At 34.9% G+C, this 16151-nt stretch overlaps 1 protein-coding gene across 6 annotated transcripts in view; it reads right to left on the bottom strand.

Moving 5' to 3' along the window:
* Snx14 (sorting nexin 14) overlaps positions 1-16151 on the bottom strand; it is a 93310-nt gene that overhangs the window by 41109 nt on the left and 36050 nt on the right. For all 6 annotated transcript variants that reach the window (XM_074078596.1, XM_074078565.1, XM_074078571.1 and 3 more), the window contains exons 6-12: positions 14518-14605; positions 11634-11718; positions 9293-9449; positions 7383-7458; positions 6612-6656; positions 6445-6525; positions 6227-6341 (exon numbers count right to left, since the gene is read on the bottom strand). In XM_074078596.1, coding sequence (XP_073934697.1) covers positions 6227-6341; positions 6445-6525; positions 6612-6656; positions 7383-7458; positions 9293-9449; positions 11634-11718; positions 14518-14605 — 647 coding nt within the window. The remainder of the gene's footprint in view (positions 1-6226; positions 6342-6444; positions 6526-6611; positions 6657-7382; positions 7459-9292; positions 9450-11633; positions 11719-14517; positions 14606-16151) is intronic.

Raw genomic sequence — 16151 nt, 5'->3', positions numbered from 1 at the left:
CATTCATTAAGACAGTCTATGTGAATGAGCCATAAGACAAGTTTCAGTAAATTTCAGTAGGCTGAAATGGTCTAACCCCAATATCGAAAAGAAAAAAAGTGGTCTGATCTCTCTCTCTCTCTCTCTCTCTCTCTCTCTCTCTCTGTATCTCTCTCTGGTGGGACATGGGTTTTAACTCAGGGCTTCGCACTTGTGAACTCTTTGCCTGGGCTGACCTCCAACTGTGATCCTCTGGATCTCAGCCTCCCGAGTAGCTAAGATTAGATTTATCATTTTATAAATGCTCTAAGGTTTGTAAATTAAACAATGCACTTCAAACCCTTGTACTGCCAAAAAAAAAAAAAGGAAGAGCCAAAGAATAAACCACAAGGGACGTTTTTTAATATTTCTAACTGAATGGCAATAAAAAAAATAATGTAATATAACAAGGCTGGAAACATAAATTAGTGGTAGAGCACTAGCTTAGCATGCACAGAACCCTAGATTCAATCCTCACTACCACAAACAAAACAAAGCATATCAAAATTTTTGGAATTCAATTATAACATTCCATGGAACAACATTTATAATTTTAAATGCTTACATACAAAAGAAGAAAAATGTACAGATTAATCATCTATGCTCTAACCTTCTAAACTGGAAAGTAAAAACTAGGTTAGAAGAAAATTTTAAAAATTAATGCAGAAAAATCATTAGATCAAAAACCTTAGTAATTTCATAAAGGCCTAGTGATTCATATTAAGAAAAAAGAAAGTAAAACAACCAATAAAGAGGAGACATTGCAACTGGGCACCAGTGGCTCACGCCTGTAAATCCTAGCTATTTAGGAGGCAGAGATCACGAGGATTGAGGTTTGAAGCCAGCCCAGGCAAATACTTTGTGAGACCCTATGTCGAAAAAACCCAACACAAAAAAGGGCTGGTGGAGTGGTTCAATGTGTAGGCCCTGAGTTCAAACTTCAGTACCGCAAAGAAAAAAAAAAGGAGACATCATTGCAGCTCTGTAAGGGAATATTAGGAATAAGTTGGTGACAATAAAGCAGTTTGCTGAGATACAGTAAAAGCATTCCAAAAAAAAAATATTCATTCACGATAAAATCTCCCAAAGCAGGAGAAGAAAATCTACAAAAAAGAAGAAAAAAAACAGACTAATTATTGTACTTAATGGTACAAAAATAAATAAGTTTCCTGGATATTAGTTTTTACCACTTCACTTCTACGTTGCAGACCTATACTGAAAACTAAAGGACACAGTGAAGAGAAATTAATGACTGAAATAAATGAGAAAATGTTATATTCATATGCTCATGCAGTGGAAGCCTAAATACTGCTGAAATGTTATCACTTTTTAAGTTCATGCACAGCTTCAATGCAATCCCATTAAAAGAAATCTAAACAAACTGTCTCTGTTTCTCTGTGTGCATGTGTGTAAATTGGCAATTTGATCCTAAAATGTATGTTAGAAATGCAAAGAACCTAGAATTGCCAAAACAACAGACATAGGCCAGTAGAAAAGATCAGAATTCAGAAATGAGATCCACACATATATGGTCAAATGATTTGACAAGAGTGTCAAAGTAATTTAAGATGGGAAAGAAGTGTCTCTTCAAAACCTAGGTACTGCTGGGTGCTGGTGGCTCATGCCTATAATCATAGCTAGTTGGGGCACTGGGATTGGAAGGATTGTGGTTTGAGGCCAGTCTAGGCAAACAGTTCTGGAGATCCCATCTCCAAAATAACCAGAGCAAAATGGACTGAAGGTCCAAGTGCTCTACCACTTGTAGAGCACCTGCTTTGTGAGCAAGAAGCATTAACTTCAAACCCCAGTTCCATCCCAAACAAAACAAAAACCCTAGATACTGCAAAAACTGGACATCAATATAAGGAAGGAAAAAAAATGAACCTCTACACCTACCTAATACCAACACACAAATTACTGTCAGATTATAGCTCTATATGTAAAATCTAAAACCTATATATAGTACATCTAGAGAAAACTACAGGAGAATATCCTCTCAACTTAGGGTAGGCAAAGAGTTCTATGGAATCATAGAAAGAACTAACTATAAAATTTAAAATTGGTCTATAGAATCTCATCAAAATTAATAAGTTCTGTTTATGAACCAAGAGGATATTAATCACCTGAATAGATCTATAACACAAAATGAAATTGAAGCAGCAACTAAGAGTCTCCCAAAAAAGAAAAGTCCAGGCCCTGATGGATTCACTGCTGAATTCTATCAGACATGTAAAGAAGAACTAATACCAACCCTCCTTAAACTGTTCCACAAAATAGAAAGGGAAGGAACACTGCCTAACTCATTTTATGAAGCCAGTATTACACTCATCCCAAAACCAGGCAAAGACACCTCCAAAAAGGAGAACTATAGGCCAATTTCCTTAATGAATATCGATGAAAAAATCCTTAATAAAATAATGACAAACAGAATCCAACAACACATCAGAAAGATCATACACCATGACCAAGTTGGCTTCATTCCAGGGATGCAGGGGTGGTTCAACATACTCAAATCTATAAATGTAATACAGCATATCAATAAGAGCAAAGACAAAAACCACTTGATCATCTCAATAGATGCAGAAAAAGCCTTTGACAAGATCAAACACCACTTCATGATAAAAGCTCTAAGAAAGCTAGGAATAGAAGGAATGTACCTCAACATTGTAAAGGCTATATACGACAAACCTACAGCCAACATCATACTTAATGGTGAAAAACTGAAACCATTTCCCCTAAAATCAGGAACGAGACAAGGGAAAAGTGGTTATCCATCTGCAAGAAACAGAAACTAGATCCATGTCTATCACCCTATACTAATATCAACTCAAAATGGATCAAGGACCTTAATATCAGACCCAAAACTCTGAAGTTAGTACAGGAAGGAGCAGGAAACACTCTGGAACTAATAAGTATAGGCAAGGACATCCTCAATACAACCACAGCAGCTCAGCAACTAAGAGAAAGGATGAACAAATGGGACTTCATAAAATTAAAAAACTTCTGCACAACAAAAGAAATGGTCTCCAAATTGAAGAGACCACCCACAGTGTGGAAGAAAATATTTGTCAGGTATATATCAGACAAAGGACTGATAACCAGAATTTACAGGGAACTTTAAAAATCTAAACTCTCCCAAAATCAATGAACCAATAAAGAAATGGTCAACTGAACTAAACAGAACTTTCTCAAAAGAAGAAATTCAAATGGCAAAAAAACACATGAAAAAATGCTCACCATCTCTAGCCATAAAGGAAATGCAAATCAAAACCAGACTAAAATTCCACCTCACCCCTGTTAGGATAGCCATCATCAAAAACACCAACAACAACAGGTGTTGGCGAGGATGTGGGGAAAAAGGAACCCTCATACACTGCTGGTGGGAATGCAAGCTGGTGCAACCACTCTGGAAAAAAAGTTGGAGGCTTCTTAAAAATCTAAACATAGATCTACTATATAACCCAGTAATCCCACTCCTGGGGATATACCCAAAGGAATGCAACACAGGTTACTCCAAAGGCATCTGCATACCCATGTTTATTGCAGCACTATTCACAATAGCCAAGTTATGGAAACAACCAAGATGCCCCACTACTGACAAATGGATCAAGAAAATGTGGTATTTATACACAATGGAATTTTACTTAGCTATGAAGAAGAATGAAATCTTATTATTTGCAAGTAAATGGATGAAACTGGAGAACATCATTCTGAGCGAGGTTAGCCAGGCTCAGAAGACCAAAAATCTTATGTTCTCCCTCATGTGCGGACTTTAGATCTAGGGCGAATGCAGCAATGTGGTTGGACTTGAATCACATGACAAGGGAAGAGCACACACAGGAGATACAGGAATAGGTAGAAAACCCAAAACATGAATGCATTTGATGTCCCCAGTACAGAGAAACTAATACAGAAACCTTAAAGCAACAGAGGTCAACATGAGAAGGGGATCAGGAACCAGTGTAAAGATCAGTTAGAGATGAATCAATTTGGGGTATAACACATTTGTACATGGAAGCAATGCTAGGAATCTCTCTGTATAGCTATCCTTAACTAGCAAAAATGCTGTGTCTTCCTTATTATTATGTCTTCTCTTCAACAAAATTAGAGATAAGGGCAGAACAAGGAGGAGAGGGAGGAGAGGGTGGAGGGGGGGGGAGGGGGAGAAATGACCCAAACAATGCACGCACATGTGAATAAATGAATAATTTAAAAAAAGTTCTGTTTAGTTGGGTGCTGGTTGCTCACGCCTATAATCCTAGCTAATCAGGAGACCTCAGAGATAAGGAGGATCACGATTCAAAGATAGCCTGGGGAAATAGTTTGCAAGACCCTATCTCAAAAATACTCAGCACAAAAAGGGGCCAGTGGAGTGGCTCAAGTGGTAAGAGGGCCTGCCTAGCAAGCTCAAGGCCCTTAGTTCAAAACCCCAGTGCCACTCCCCCAAAAAAAGTTCTGTTCATCAAAAGACACTTCAAAAAATGAAATGACAAGCTTTAGTCTGGAAGAAAATATTCATAAACATCCATCTGACAAAAGATTTACATCCAAAATATAGAACTCCTATAATTTAATAATAAAAAATTCAGTAATGTATAGGCAAAAGACTTGAAAATATCCAAGTAACCAATAAGAACGTTATAGTGTGCAACAAAATTAGTCATCAGAGAAATTTAAAATAAAACCTTAACAAGATGCCACCATATACTCATTAAAATGGCTAAAACTAAAAAAGCAAATAAACATTGCCAAATTTTGGTGAAGATGTGGAGCAACGAGACCCTTACACACTTCTGTGAAGTAAAATAGTACAGCCACTTTGGAAAACAATTAAACAGGTTCTTACAAAGCTAAACATATCTCTGGCCCTATGACCCAGCAATCTGACATCTAGTTACTAAATTCATACCTACAAAAAGTCTTTCACAAGAATGTTTATAGTGGCTTTATTCAAAACAGTCCCAAAGCAGAAGCAGTCTAGGTATGTATCTTCAATGAGAACTGGATAAAGAAGTAGTAGTAAGCTGGTGAGGTGGCTCAAGTGGTAAGAACACCTGTCTAGCAAGTGCAAGGCCGAGTTAAAACTCCAGTACCACTTTAGAAAAAAAAAAAGTAGTATATTCACACAAAGGACACTAGTCGGCAATAAGAAGAGCAAACTACTGATCTATATCACAAGTATGGATCTTAAAAAGCATTATCCTAGCTGGGTGCTGGTGGTACATGCCTATAATCCTAATTACTTGGGAGACAGAGATCAAGAAGATGATAGTTCAAGGCCAGCCCAAGCAAAAAGTGAGACCCTTTCTCAAAAATATTCAACACATACACAATACAAGGAAATTGTACAGGCAAAAGTAATCTGTGAACGTTTTGGTAAGAGTTGGGGTAGTGGTGGATCGTTTGGGAAGGACCTTAAGCGAACTTTCTGAGATGATAAAAATGTTCTATCTTCATCTTAATAAAGACATAGGTTACATGGATGTACACATGTGTAAAACTGATCAAACTGTACATTTAAATTCTGTCTTTCTTTCTGTACATTATACCCTGAGTTTTTAAAAGTTACCTTTAAAAAAGGAATTAGATGCATTACAAGAAAAATCTTTTCACAGTCCATAGTTTCTCATAATTCCAATAATCTATGATGTTACAAAGTTTATAATCAAAATAAAGCATTTTTATATTTGATTATTTAATCAAAATAATCGTTAACAAAATCGTGTTGATTTGAACTATGAATGGGGTCTTTAGCATATTTTCATTATACAGAATTTTCAGTATTATTTCCTACAACTAGGATCTGATTGCAATCAGTGATAGATTATGTCCCAATCTGAACAGTTGAGATAAATTCATAGTTGCTCTTAGAATGGCGGATAAATGAGGTGGGCATGGTGGTTCATGCCTGTAATTCCAGCTACATGGGAGGTATAAGTAGAAGGATCAGATTAGCTCAGGCAAAAGCTAGATCCTATCCTAAAATAAGTAAAGAAAAAAGGGCTAGGAGTGTGGCTCAAGTGGTAGAGCACCTGTCTAATAAGCATGAGGCTCTGAATTCAAATCCCAGTACCACCAAAAAAAGAACATCAACTAAATGAAACTTACTGCAATGATAGATGGTTCCCACAACATCAGATCTGTTCTACATAATCAAATACATTAAAAAGTTGTAAGAAGACCAGTAAAATATACAATTAATCCTCACCAACAGTCAGACAAAACTGCAACACATGCACGGCTCCTTCTTGTTTCAGAAAGTTCATAAAACGAAATAAAAGATCTTGCTGTTCTCTGATTTGCTTCAATTCTAACTTCAATACCTTGACATAATACAGTATATATAAGGAAGAATAAGTTAAAGCTCCATAAATGCATTCTAAAACTGTTTTTATCAAAAATAATATAGTTGCTGAAAATACTCACAGATGGTTTTTTACTTCTAGGTTCCGCAAATTTCTGCAAGAACGGAACTAAAGGGGAAGGTGGTTCTGTTGCTTTTTCAGGCTTTGAGGAAACAGAATTATTAGGTCAGTAAAACTGAGCCAAACTTCAAAGCAATCTGAAGTGTTTCTAACATGCTCAATACTCACTGGACTGTCATCTATGAAGATGATAAGCAAATGATTCACAGTATCCTATGGAAAATAATAAACACAGGTCAAAAGAATTCTATTACTGAATAATGCCCAGAATTCTCAGAACTTTGATATTAGCAAATTTTCTACAAAAAATAAAGAAACAAATGGCACAGATTATATGCTAATACATATAAGCATTTGCACATACATACTATACAGACTTTTTAAAAATCTATAATGCAATTTCTTAAAATTTGTGAACATGGGCAGAGAAAATCTATTCAGATTTTACTGTTTAAAATGTTTACAGATTATACCTGCCAACTGGATCAAAGATGGAGTACCCCAATGTCCATCAATGGATGAATAAATAAGCAAAATATGGCATATACAATACTCAGCCTTGAAAGGAGGAAAATTCCAACAGATACTACACTGTGGGGTAACCATGAGGATATTGTGTTAAATGAAATAAGCTAACCACAAAAAAGATAAATACTGTATGAGTATGAGTGCCTAGAACAGTCACAATCAGAGTCAAAAAGCAGAATGGACAGTAGCCAGGGGCTGAAGGAAGGAAAGACGAATCATTGTTTAATGTGTGCAGAGTTTCACATTTGTAAGATGAATAGTTCTAGAGATGAGTGGTAGCAATGGTTGTACAATAATATGAGTATTATTTAATGATGCTATACTGTACACATAAAAATATTTAAGATTGTAAGTCTTAAATTAAATGTATTTTACAATTACAAGAAGTGATTTTTTAAAAAAAAATCTTACTGGATCAGCTAGAAAATCCAAAGAAGGAAGGAACACAGAACCAGAGAGAATCTCTCTTATAAGTAAGGTCAGGGACCTGGAAAAAGAAATAATAGTTGTATATTTAGTAATTTAAAACAGTTCTTAATTTTCAAGCTCATAAAAACTTATCTAAAGATTTTGTCAAAATACAGATTGTAATTTAACAGCTGTGGGATGGGTCCCAAGACTATATGTCCAACAAACTCTCAGATAATGCTTATACTATAGGTTAACAGACTTGGACTTGTAGTCTTTATTTGACAAAAAGAAACTACTGTTTATGAAGGGGAAAAAAGTAATCTCTTACAGGTGGGACTTGGAAGACATTCAAAAACAGTTCCTCCCTAGAATATTTTAAATGTTTAACATATATTTAATTAATTCCTTGCATAGCATGAAGAAGGCATGGGGTTCAATCACCAGTGACACAAAAAAACAAGAATGTTTAAGACATTGTTTGTCAGGTGCCAGTGGCTCACACCTGTAATTCTAGTTACTTGGGAGGCTGAAATCAGGAGGATAATGGTTTGAGGCCCTATCTGCAAAATAACTAGAGCAAAATGGACTAGAGGTATGGTTCAAGCAGTAGAGCGCCTGCTTTGCTAGTGCAAAGACCTGAGTTCAAACTCTAGTACCACCAAAAAAGAAAAAATAGACTAGTTTGTTTAGTGGTATAATGTAATTCCCTTGTACTTATAACATTTAAGTAATATTACAAATTAGTCTCAAATAAAGATACCTCTTTTTTTTTCAGAGATGGGGTCTTACTATGTTGTCCAGGCTGGTCTCACACTTTCAATCCTCCCATCTCAGCCTTCCAAGAAACTGGGAATACAAGTGTGCATCACTGTACCCAACTAAAGATGTCCCAGTTAAAATATTAAAATAAAATACTTTTAAAAACAAAATAAAGTACATTACTAAGCCAGGAATGGTAATGCATGACTGTAATCCCAGCACTCAGGAGGCAGAAGCAGGAAGATAATGAATTTGAGGCTAGCCTGGCCTAAATATCAAGACCCTGTCTTGAAATAATTAATTAATTAATTAATTAATAAAGAACATCACTCAGTAGTGTACCTGCCTTGCAAGTGTGAAGGCCTGAGTTCAAAACCCCAGTACCACAAAATAAATAAATAAATAAAAAAGAACATCACTAACAATAAGCCATGATCTGTTCTCTAACAACTATTGAGTAACAGTAGTGAGGTAATTTATGGAAAAATCTAAACACACTTCTGCCAGAACAAAGGAGAATGGAGTCAATGACCTCTAAATTATTCTTCCCAGCTGGACATCTTGAAACCCAAAGTTATCTGCATTGTTTGTGCAAAGTGTTTCTGCCTATAGCAATCATAATGTGGATGTCTTTAAAACAAAATATCAAGGAAACAAAGTATAAGGATCTCAAACAAGAAAATTTATTTCATTCATATTATTTTTTATTTCCAAGATCAGTTTTCAAGAGAAAATTCTAAAAAATACAACATACAACAAATAGCACCTAAATTGGCATTTTTAAGACCTGAAAAATTATTTTCTTCAAATAAAAACTGTTCAGCTGAGAACATAGCTCAAGTGGTAGATCACCTGCCTATCAAGTGTGAGGCCCTCAGTTCAAGGCCCAGTATCATATACACAAAAAACCAAACCCTTTGGGTAAAGATATAGCTCAGTGGTAGGGTGCTTGCCCAGCATGTGCAAGGCCTTGGGGGTTCAATCCCTAGCACCACAAAGAAGAAAAAAGTTGAAAAACTTCACATTATAGACTAACATCAAGTTTCAGTGAACTCTTATCATGACCACAAATAGCAATATACATATGGCATATACATAGCATATGCTATACATACACAAACACTACATGATATTTTCTTGTCTATTTATACCTGCAGTCTGTTGCTTTAGGAGGCAAAATATAAGGAAAAAGTAATTCAGTCAGTTTCCTCAAATATTGTAATTCATCTCTTCGACTTCTTAAAGCCACATGAAGCTCTGGACCATATTCTTCTAAAGCTGCTTGCTGTAAAAACTCTGTATTTTTTACTGTAAGTAAAGGTAAAAAATAAATACTCACAACAAAGGAAGTGAATCTGATCAAAGTACATATACTTTAATATAAATGGAAATACCATAGTTGTACCCTTTGTACAACTAATATGCGAAAAGAATTGAATAAATATAGAAAAGAGTTAAATAATACCAAGTAACTCCAAGTCATTTCCACTAACATACAGAACAGTATCTAATCTAATTCTCCTTTCCTAGTCCCTGCTCTTTTTTTCAACATATATTATACAGGCATAATATATATATTATTATATTATTATATATTATTATAATAACATATTATTTCTGTTCAGAAACAGTATATAAAGAAAGAAATTTTTTGCTATAAATGTATTTATTTTGCAATAAATTGGTAACTGACCCTTTTCCCCTGGGCAGTAAGAATTTAAACTTATCATCTCTATTTTACAAATTATATATAACAATGTCAAATAATTTTAATAGGAAAAATCTATGCAGAATGTCTTCTAGTATACACAAGGCATTTGTTATCAAACCTTATATTTTATTCATCCTCTATAAAACAAACAAACAAAAACACCTATTCAAAATTCTTCAATTGTACCTGCTTTTACATTAACATCATCCAGATATCCTTTGAGAGCACTGTAGAAACAGGCTTCCTCTGGTAAATTTTGCATCTTTATCCAGAGCATAGGACATAAGAGGTATAATTTGAGGGCTGAGGGCACAACTCAAGTGATAACACACTTGCCTAGCAAGCCTGAGGCCCTGGGTTCAATCCCCAGTATAATAACAAAAAGAGGTATAATTAACAAAAGAAATGAGTTATCAAACCATGAAGAGATGGAGGCACTTAAAATCCTTATTGCTAAGTAAAAGAAATCAGTCTGAAACACACTGCATGATTCCAGTTTTATGGAGAAGTTAAAACTATAGAAATATTTTTTCTCTGACTGTAAAATAGCCTTTGTAAAATGGCTACAACAAAGACACTATGTCTAGTGTATTTTTGCCAGTGACAGGACAATGATTTTAAAAGCTAACTTATTTAACAAGTAAGTTAAATAAACATGATTCAAACTCTTTTACACACAAGTATTTTTTAAAACAGTTAAAGGTGAAATTATTTTTACTTGTTACGTTATCATAAGAACACAGAGTAATTTTTTTTTTTTTGTGGTGCTGAGGATTGACCCCAGGGCCTCACACATGCTAGACAAGTGCTTAACCCCATTGAGCTATACACCTAGCTCAGAATTTTTAAATATATAATTTGAAATGCTTCTCATAACTGAAGAACTGTTCACACCAAAGGGAAAATAAACCAGTAATTTGGTATTATTTAACTTCAAGTATACCTATAGTATAATTTCCCAAAATATGCTTGGATCATAGTAATTGAGATTATGAGAAAGGGAAAATGTCTCCACGATCAAGTGCATATGAGACACAATTAAAGTTGTTTCTTTGCTGTAGGACTGGGAATTTCTGGAAGGGGAAGATAATAGAAATTACCAAAAAATGTGATCATGAAACCTCTTCTACATGGTCATCTATGTAGAATGATATTCTTCAAACACATTTCAGAAAGCATTGACAAAGCACACCCACTGCCAACCCAAGGAAGACTTCAGTTTAACAGAAGCAAGTACAGAACGCAGAAGTAATGGTTAAACAGCAACATTTTAGCCTGCATTTAGAACATGAAAAGTCCTAAATGAAAACTGTATTCACTTAATCAGAAAACTTTTACAAAATGTATGCTTTGTGTAAATCATGTCAGTGAAAAGGCCTATAGATGCTATGGTGGTCACTAATTTTTTTAGAAGGGAATTAACACCTAATTGTGATACGGAGAAATTAACGTGGTAGCAATATACAAGATAGACTAGATAGAATAGGTTAAAAACATTCAAATCATCAAAGAGAAAGGGGGGAAGAGATATGAGAGATACCTTATCAATGGAAGACTAGAGTTTTGTCAGTAATACATCTAAAAGTTAACTAACCTACTCTAATTTTCAAAGCATCTTGAGTTTTCCTACTTACATGGTTAACAAACTATTGAAAGGGGTTTCATTTAAAAAAATATTTGCCTGTGAATGTATCAGTAAATGTGTCAGTCCTCAGATGCTTCAGGTAAAAGTAGGCATATAAAAAGAAAATCACTCACACTGTGGTAGAAAACTGTATTACCTTTCTGTCTGGCTTTAACTATCACCTCTATATGCTTCATTGCTGCTTTTAATAGTTTCTTGGTTATAATAGATGGAATATCCACCTAGAAAAATTCAACATGAAAATAAAACTTTGATTATCACTAAGTTGCAAAAACTATATTTAAGATACTGGAACATATCTCAAAAATTACAGGTATTAAGAAGAATATAATAGGAGGATTGTGGTCCAACCAAATAGTTCACAAGACCCTATCTCGAAAGTACCCAACACAAAACAGGGCTGGTGGAGTGGCTCAGGTGGTACGGCACCTGCCTAGCAAGTGTGAGGCCCTGAGTTCAAACCCCAGGGCTATGAATGAATAAATGAATACATACATACATACATACATACATACATAAATGAGAAAGAGAAAGAGCATGTTGGGAGTGGTGATACACACCTGTAGTCCCAGACTCAGAAGACTGAAGCAAGAGGATCTAGAGTTTGAGGCTAACCTGGGCTACATAGTAAGACTCTGTCTCAAAAAAACAAACAAACAAACAATATGTGTGTGTACACATACACACACACACACATACCATACTCCAAATACGAGGTGCTATTATTTAGAATCCACTAGGCTATCTTAAAGACTAACCGCAGAATTATTCTACTAACTAATGCCTGTTAACTAATTCATTAGAAGAGAGCAACTTGATTTATTTCAAGTTGTAATTCAAATGGCCTATCATCAACCATTTGATATTTCTTATGAAATTGTTCAACGCTCTTAGTCTATTATAAAACAACTGCCCCAGAACCTTTTTCTAAAAACATGATTGACGTTCATCAACTTTTTTCAAAAATCATAAATATATGTATGTGTTATTCATACACACCTGTAATCCCAGCACTCTGGAGGCTAGGGTAGGTGATTACAAGTTTGGGGCCAGCCTGACCTACACAGTGAGGTCCTATCTTAAAAAAAACAAAACCAAGGCTGGAAATCAGGGGCTCACGCCCTCTAATCCTAGCTACTCGGCAGGCAGAGATCAGGAGAACAGCAGGTTGAAGCCCTGGGCACACAGTTTGGGAGACCCTATCTTGAAAATACCCAACACAAAAAAGGGCTGGTGAAGTGGCTCTATTAGGGCTGGTAGAGTGCCTGCCTAGCAAGCCTGAGGCCCTGATTTCAAACCCTAGTGCCACAAAATAAAACCACCAAACAAGGCAAACATAAAAAAGTATATGAAAGCAACCAAAATTCAGCATCAGTGCATCAGCCCACCTCTATAACAGACATTAAGAGTGATAAGAATACGTTATGTCCTTAAATACATATTAACAAGCTTCACATCTTTTCCACTTGCTATTTAAGATAAATATTTTACCGTAAATAAGAATTACTCTATGAAATGATTTGTAGAATGGCTGTATAGCTAAAATTTATTATATTCACCCAACCAATAATCTACTCATTTATCATTTTTCTTTTCAGTTTTCCTTATAAATTTATAATGCCATAAATCCCTGAATATACATTTTATGTACATCTTTGGTTATGTCCTTGAAATATGCAATTAAAATGATAGAATTAAATTTAAGGATATAAATATCAGTAAGCCTTAATAAACACTGTGTCTCACACCTGTAATTCTAGCTACATAAAAGGCTGAAATTGAGAGGACCACAGTTCAAGGCCAGACCGGGGAAAGTTAGTGAGTGAGACCACATCTCAACTAATAGCTGGGCACAGGAGTATGCACCTGACATTAAAAAAAAAGGATCTGAAAACAAACAAACAAAAAAATTAAAAAGTAAAAACTAAAAACAAAAACAAAAGGATTGGAAGTGTGGCTCAAGTGGTAGAGCACCTGCCTTGCAAAACTCCAAACCCCAGTACTGCCCAAAAAAGCAAAAGATCACCAAACTCATCTGGAGTGGTAGCCCATGCCTGTATATCCCAGTAATGGAGATGCAGAAGCAGTAGGATCTTGAGTTCAAGGCCAGAATGGGCTACACAGCAAGACCCTGTCTCAGCATGTGCAAGGCCCTGGATTCAATTGCCAGCACCACAGATACACAGACACATACACACACACACACACTTGCATTCAAGTATAACGTGGATTTGCACTTGATTTGCCAATTTCCCCACAATCACCATTACTAGATATTAACATTCTTTTTTATCTTTCCCAACTTGATAGGTAAAAGAGTAGTATCTCATAGCAATACATATTTGATATGGCATGAAACATTTTCAATTATTCACTGGCCATTTTATATTTTCTTTTGTGAACTGATTGGATATACTGTTCATTTCTCAAGTAGATTTAGAAACATATAGCAAGATTAATCTTTATTAGTTAATGGCAGATACATTATATACTAATTCATTGCCAGTATGTTTAATCCTATTGAATTGACAAAGCAGTAGATAAATATGTATCTATAGCCAACAAACTATGAACATAGACACAAAAAAAACCACATAAAATGTAGCTCAAAAATACCTTTAAAAAGTATATGATAACCATAACCATTTACTCTATAAATTCATCTAGTTGAAACACTATTTTTCTATAGCTGTCTTCAGTTCTAATTTCCACAAACCAAGATAACCAAGTATTAAAGAAAGAAAAACTAATCAATGGGTCAAAAATAAGTCGCTAATTTTTTAACCTAAAAAATGAAAAGTGAGGAAAATGAATATACTTGATATAGGAGACAAATGAGGTTTAAAATAATCTTATTGGGGGTGAACATGTATACACTGTAACCATATATGGAAATGTCACAATGCAACACTCTCCAAGTACAACTAATATATGCTAAAATGTTAAATAATATCATAATAAAAAATTATAATGTCATAATGATAATGCCCAAAATCCTCAAATTTCTCATAAATAAATACCTTGTGAATTCTTCGTATTAAGACAGATGCAAAAAATCGTAATGTTATTCTCAGTTCATCAACAAAGGACTCATCATCTGTCACATCCCTTCAACAGAAGTTCAGAGAAAAATCAGCTTCACCTTCTTAAAGCTCAGCAAAGAACGAGCTTTTTCTTCTACTTACCTAGGCTACTCTTCTTTTTATTTACAAACAATGCACTTAGGTTGCAGAATAGAAGAAATGGATTAAAAAAGAAAACAAACACCTTTCATAATTCTAACACCAAAGACATAATCACCATTATTTAATTTTAGCATGTATTTCCTTGTAGACACACACATGTACATATCTTTTTTTTACAACTAAGATGATTTTCTAAGTATCATCAAAAAGAAAACAATGAATATCAGGGGAACAATAGAATACAACATTTTAAGATACTTCAAAATATTTATAAAATAATGTTACTCTAAAGGTAAAAAAGGAAAGTGTGTTTCATTTGAAAAAGAAAATGAATGGGAAACTCAAATATTTTTAAACTAAAATTTTGACAAACTTCATTTGAGCAAGTACTTTTCATTTTCCTGAAGTCTTGATGTCCCAAGAGGAATCAGGACATTTTCCTAAGCAAAGGTAAGAAAGAAAGGTGTGTATAATGGTGACATCCTGAACTTAAAGATGGTACAAGCTGTTAAGTTCCTTAGAAGAATATGAAAGATAACTGTATCAACCATGCTTCCCACTGTTAACTTGGGGAAGGGGCTATTACAGCATCAATAATTAGACTGAGGAGAAAATGTGTACTTTAACTGAAAAGTACAACCATATTTTACATCTGAATAGTCATAATTTGAAGTGAGGAGAAGAAATGGCATCTTCAGAAAATCATTCATTTTACAAAAGATTTCATTATCAGCTTTACTTAAGTGGAAAATGCACCATATTTAAGACAGAATCCAATGAAACAATTGATTTACACAGCTTTTTTAGGGAACTGTAATATATAAACTATATATTAAATTTGTCTTAACACTGTAAATGAACTCAAACAGCAGCATGTTTTTAATTAGAAATTCAAAATATACTGAATCAATATTAAATTAGGGGAGGTACATTAGACATTAACCCTACAAGCCATACAGTGGCCCAGAAGCCGAGTGCTGGTGATTCACATTGTGATCCTAAAGCTGCTTGGGAGGCTGACAGAAGGATCACAGTTCCAGGACAGTCTGGGCAAAAAGTACACAAGACCCCATCTCAACCAACAGCTGGCCATGCACAACTGTCATCCTAAGCTACACAGGAGGCTGAGAATGAAAGGATTGCAGTTCCAGGCCAGACAGAAAAAAACAAAAAAGTTTGTGAGACCCTGTATCAAAGGGGAAAAAGCTGGACATGGTGACAGGAGACTGTCATCCCAACTACAGGAATACAATCATAAAATAGGAGGGTTACGATTCAGATCAGCCTGGGCAAAACCTGAGATTCTATTTCCAAAATTAATCAGAGCAAAAAGTGCAAGAGGCCTGGCTCAAGCAGTAGAGTGCTGCACCCTAAGTTCAAACTCCAGTACTGTCAAAAAAACCCACATATTTGCTTAAAGAAACATGTTACTAACATAATGTAAGTTGAACCTCTCTGATTCTCAAAGT

The sequence above is a fragment of the Castor canadensis genome, chromosome 1 (assembly GCF_047511655.1).
Source record: "Castor canadensis chromosome 1, mCasCan1.hap1v2, whole genome shotgun sequence".
Classification (NCBI taxonomy): domain Eukaryota; kingdom Metazoa; phylum Chordata; class Mammalia; order Rodentia; family Castoridae; genus Castor; species Castor canadensis.
Note: the sequence above shows the minus strand (reverse complement) of the source record. Positions and strands in the feature narration are given on the sequence as shown.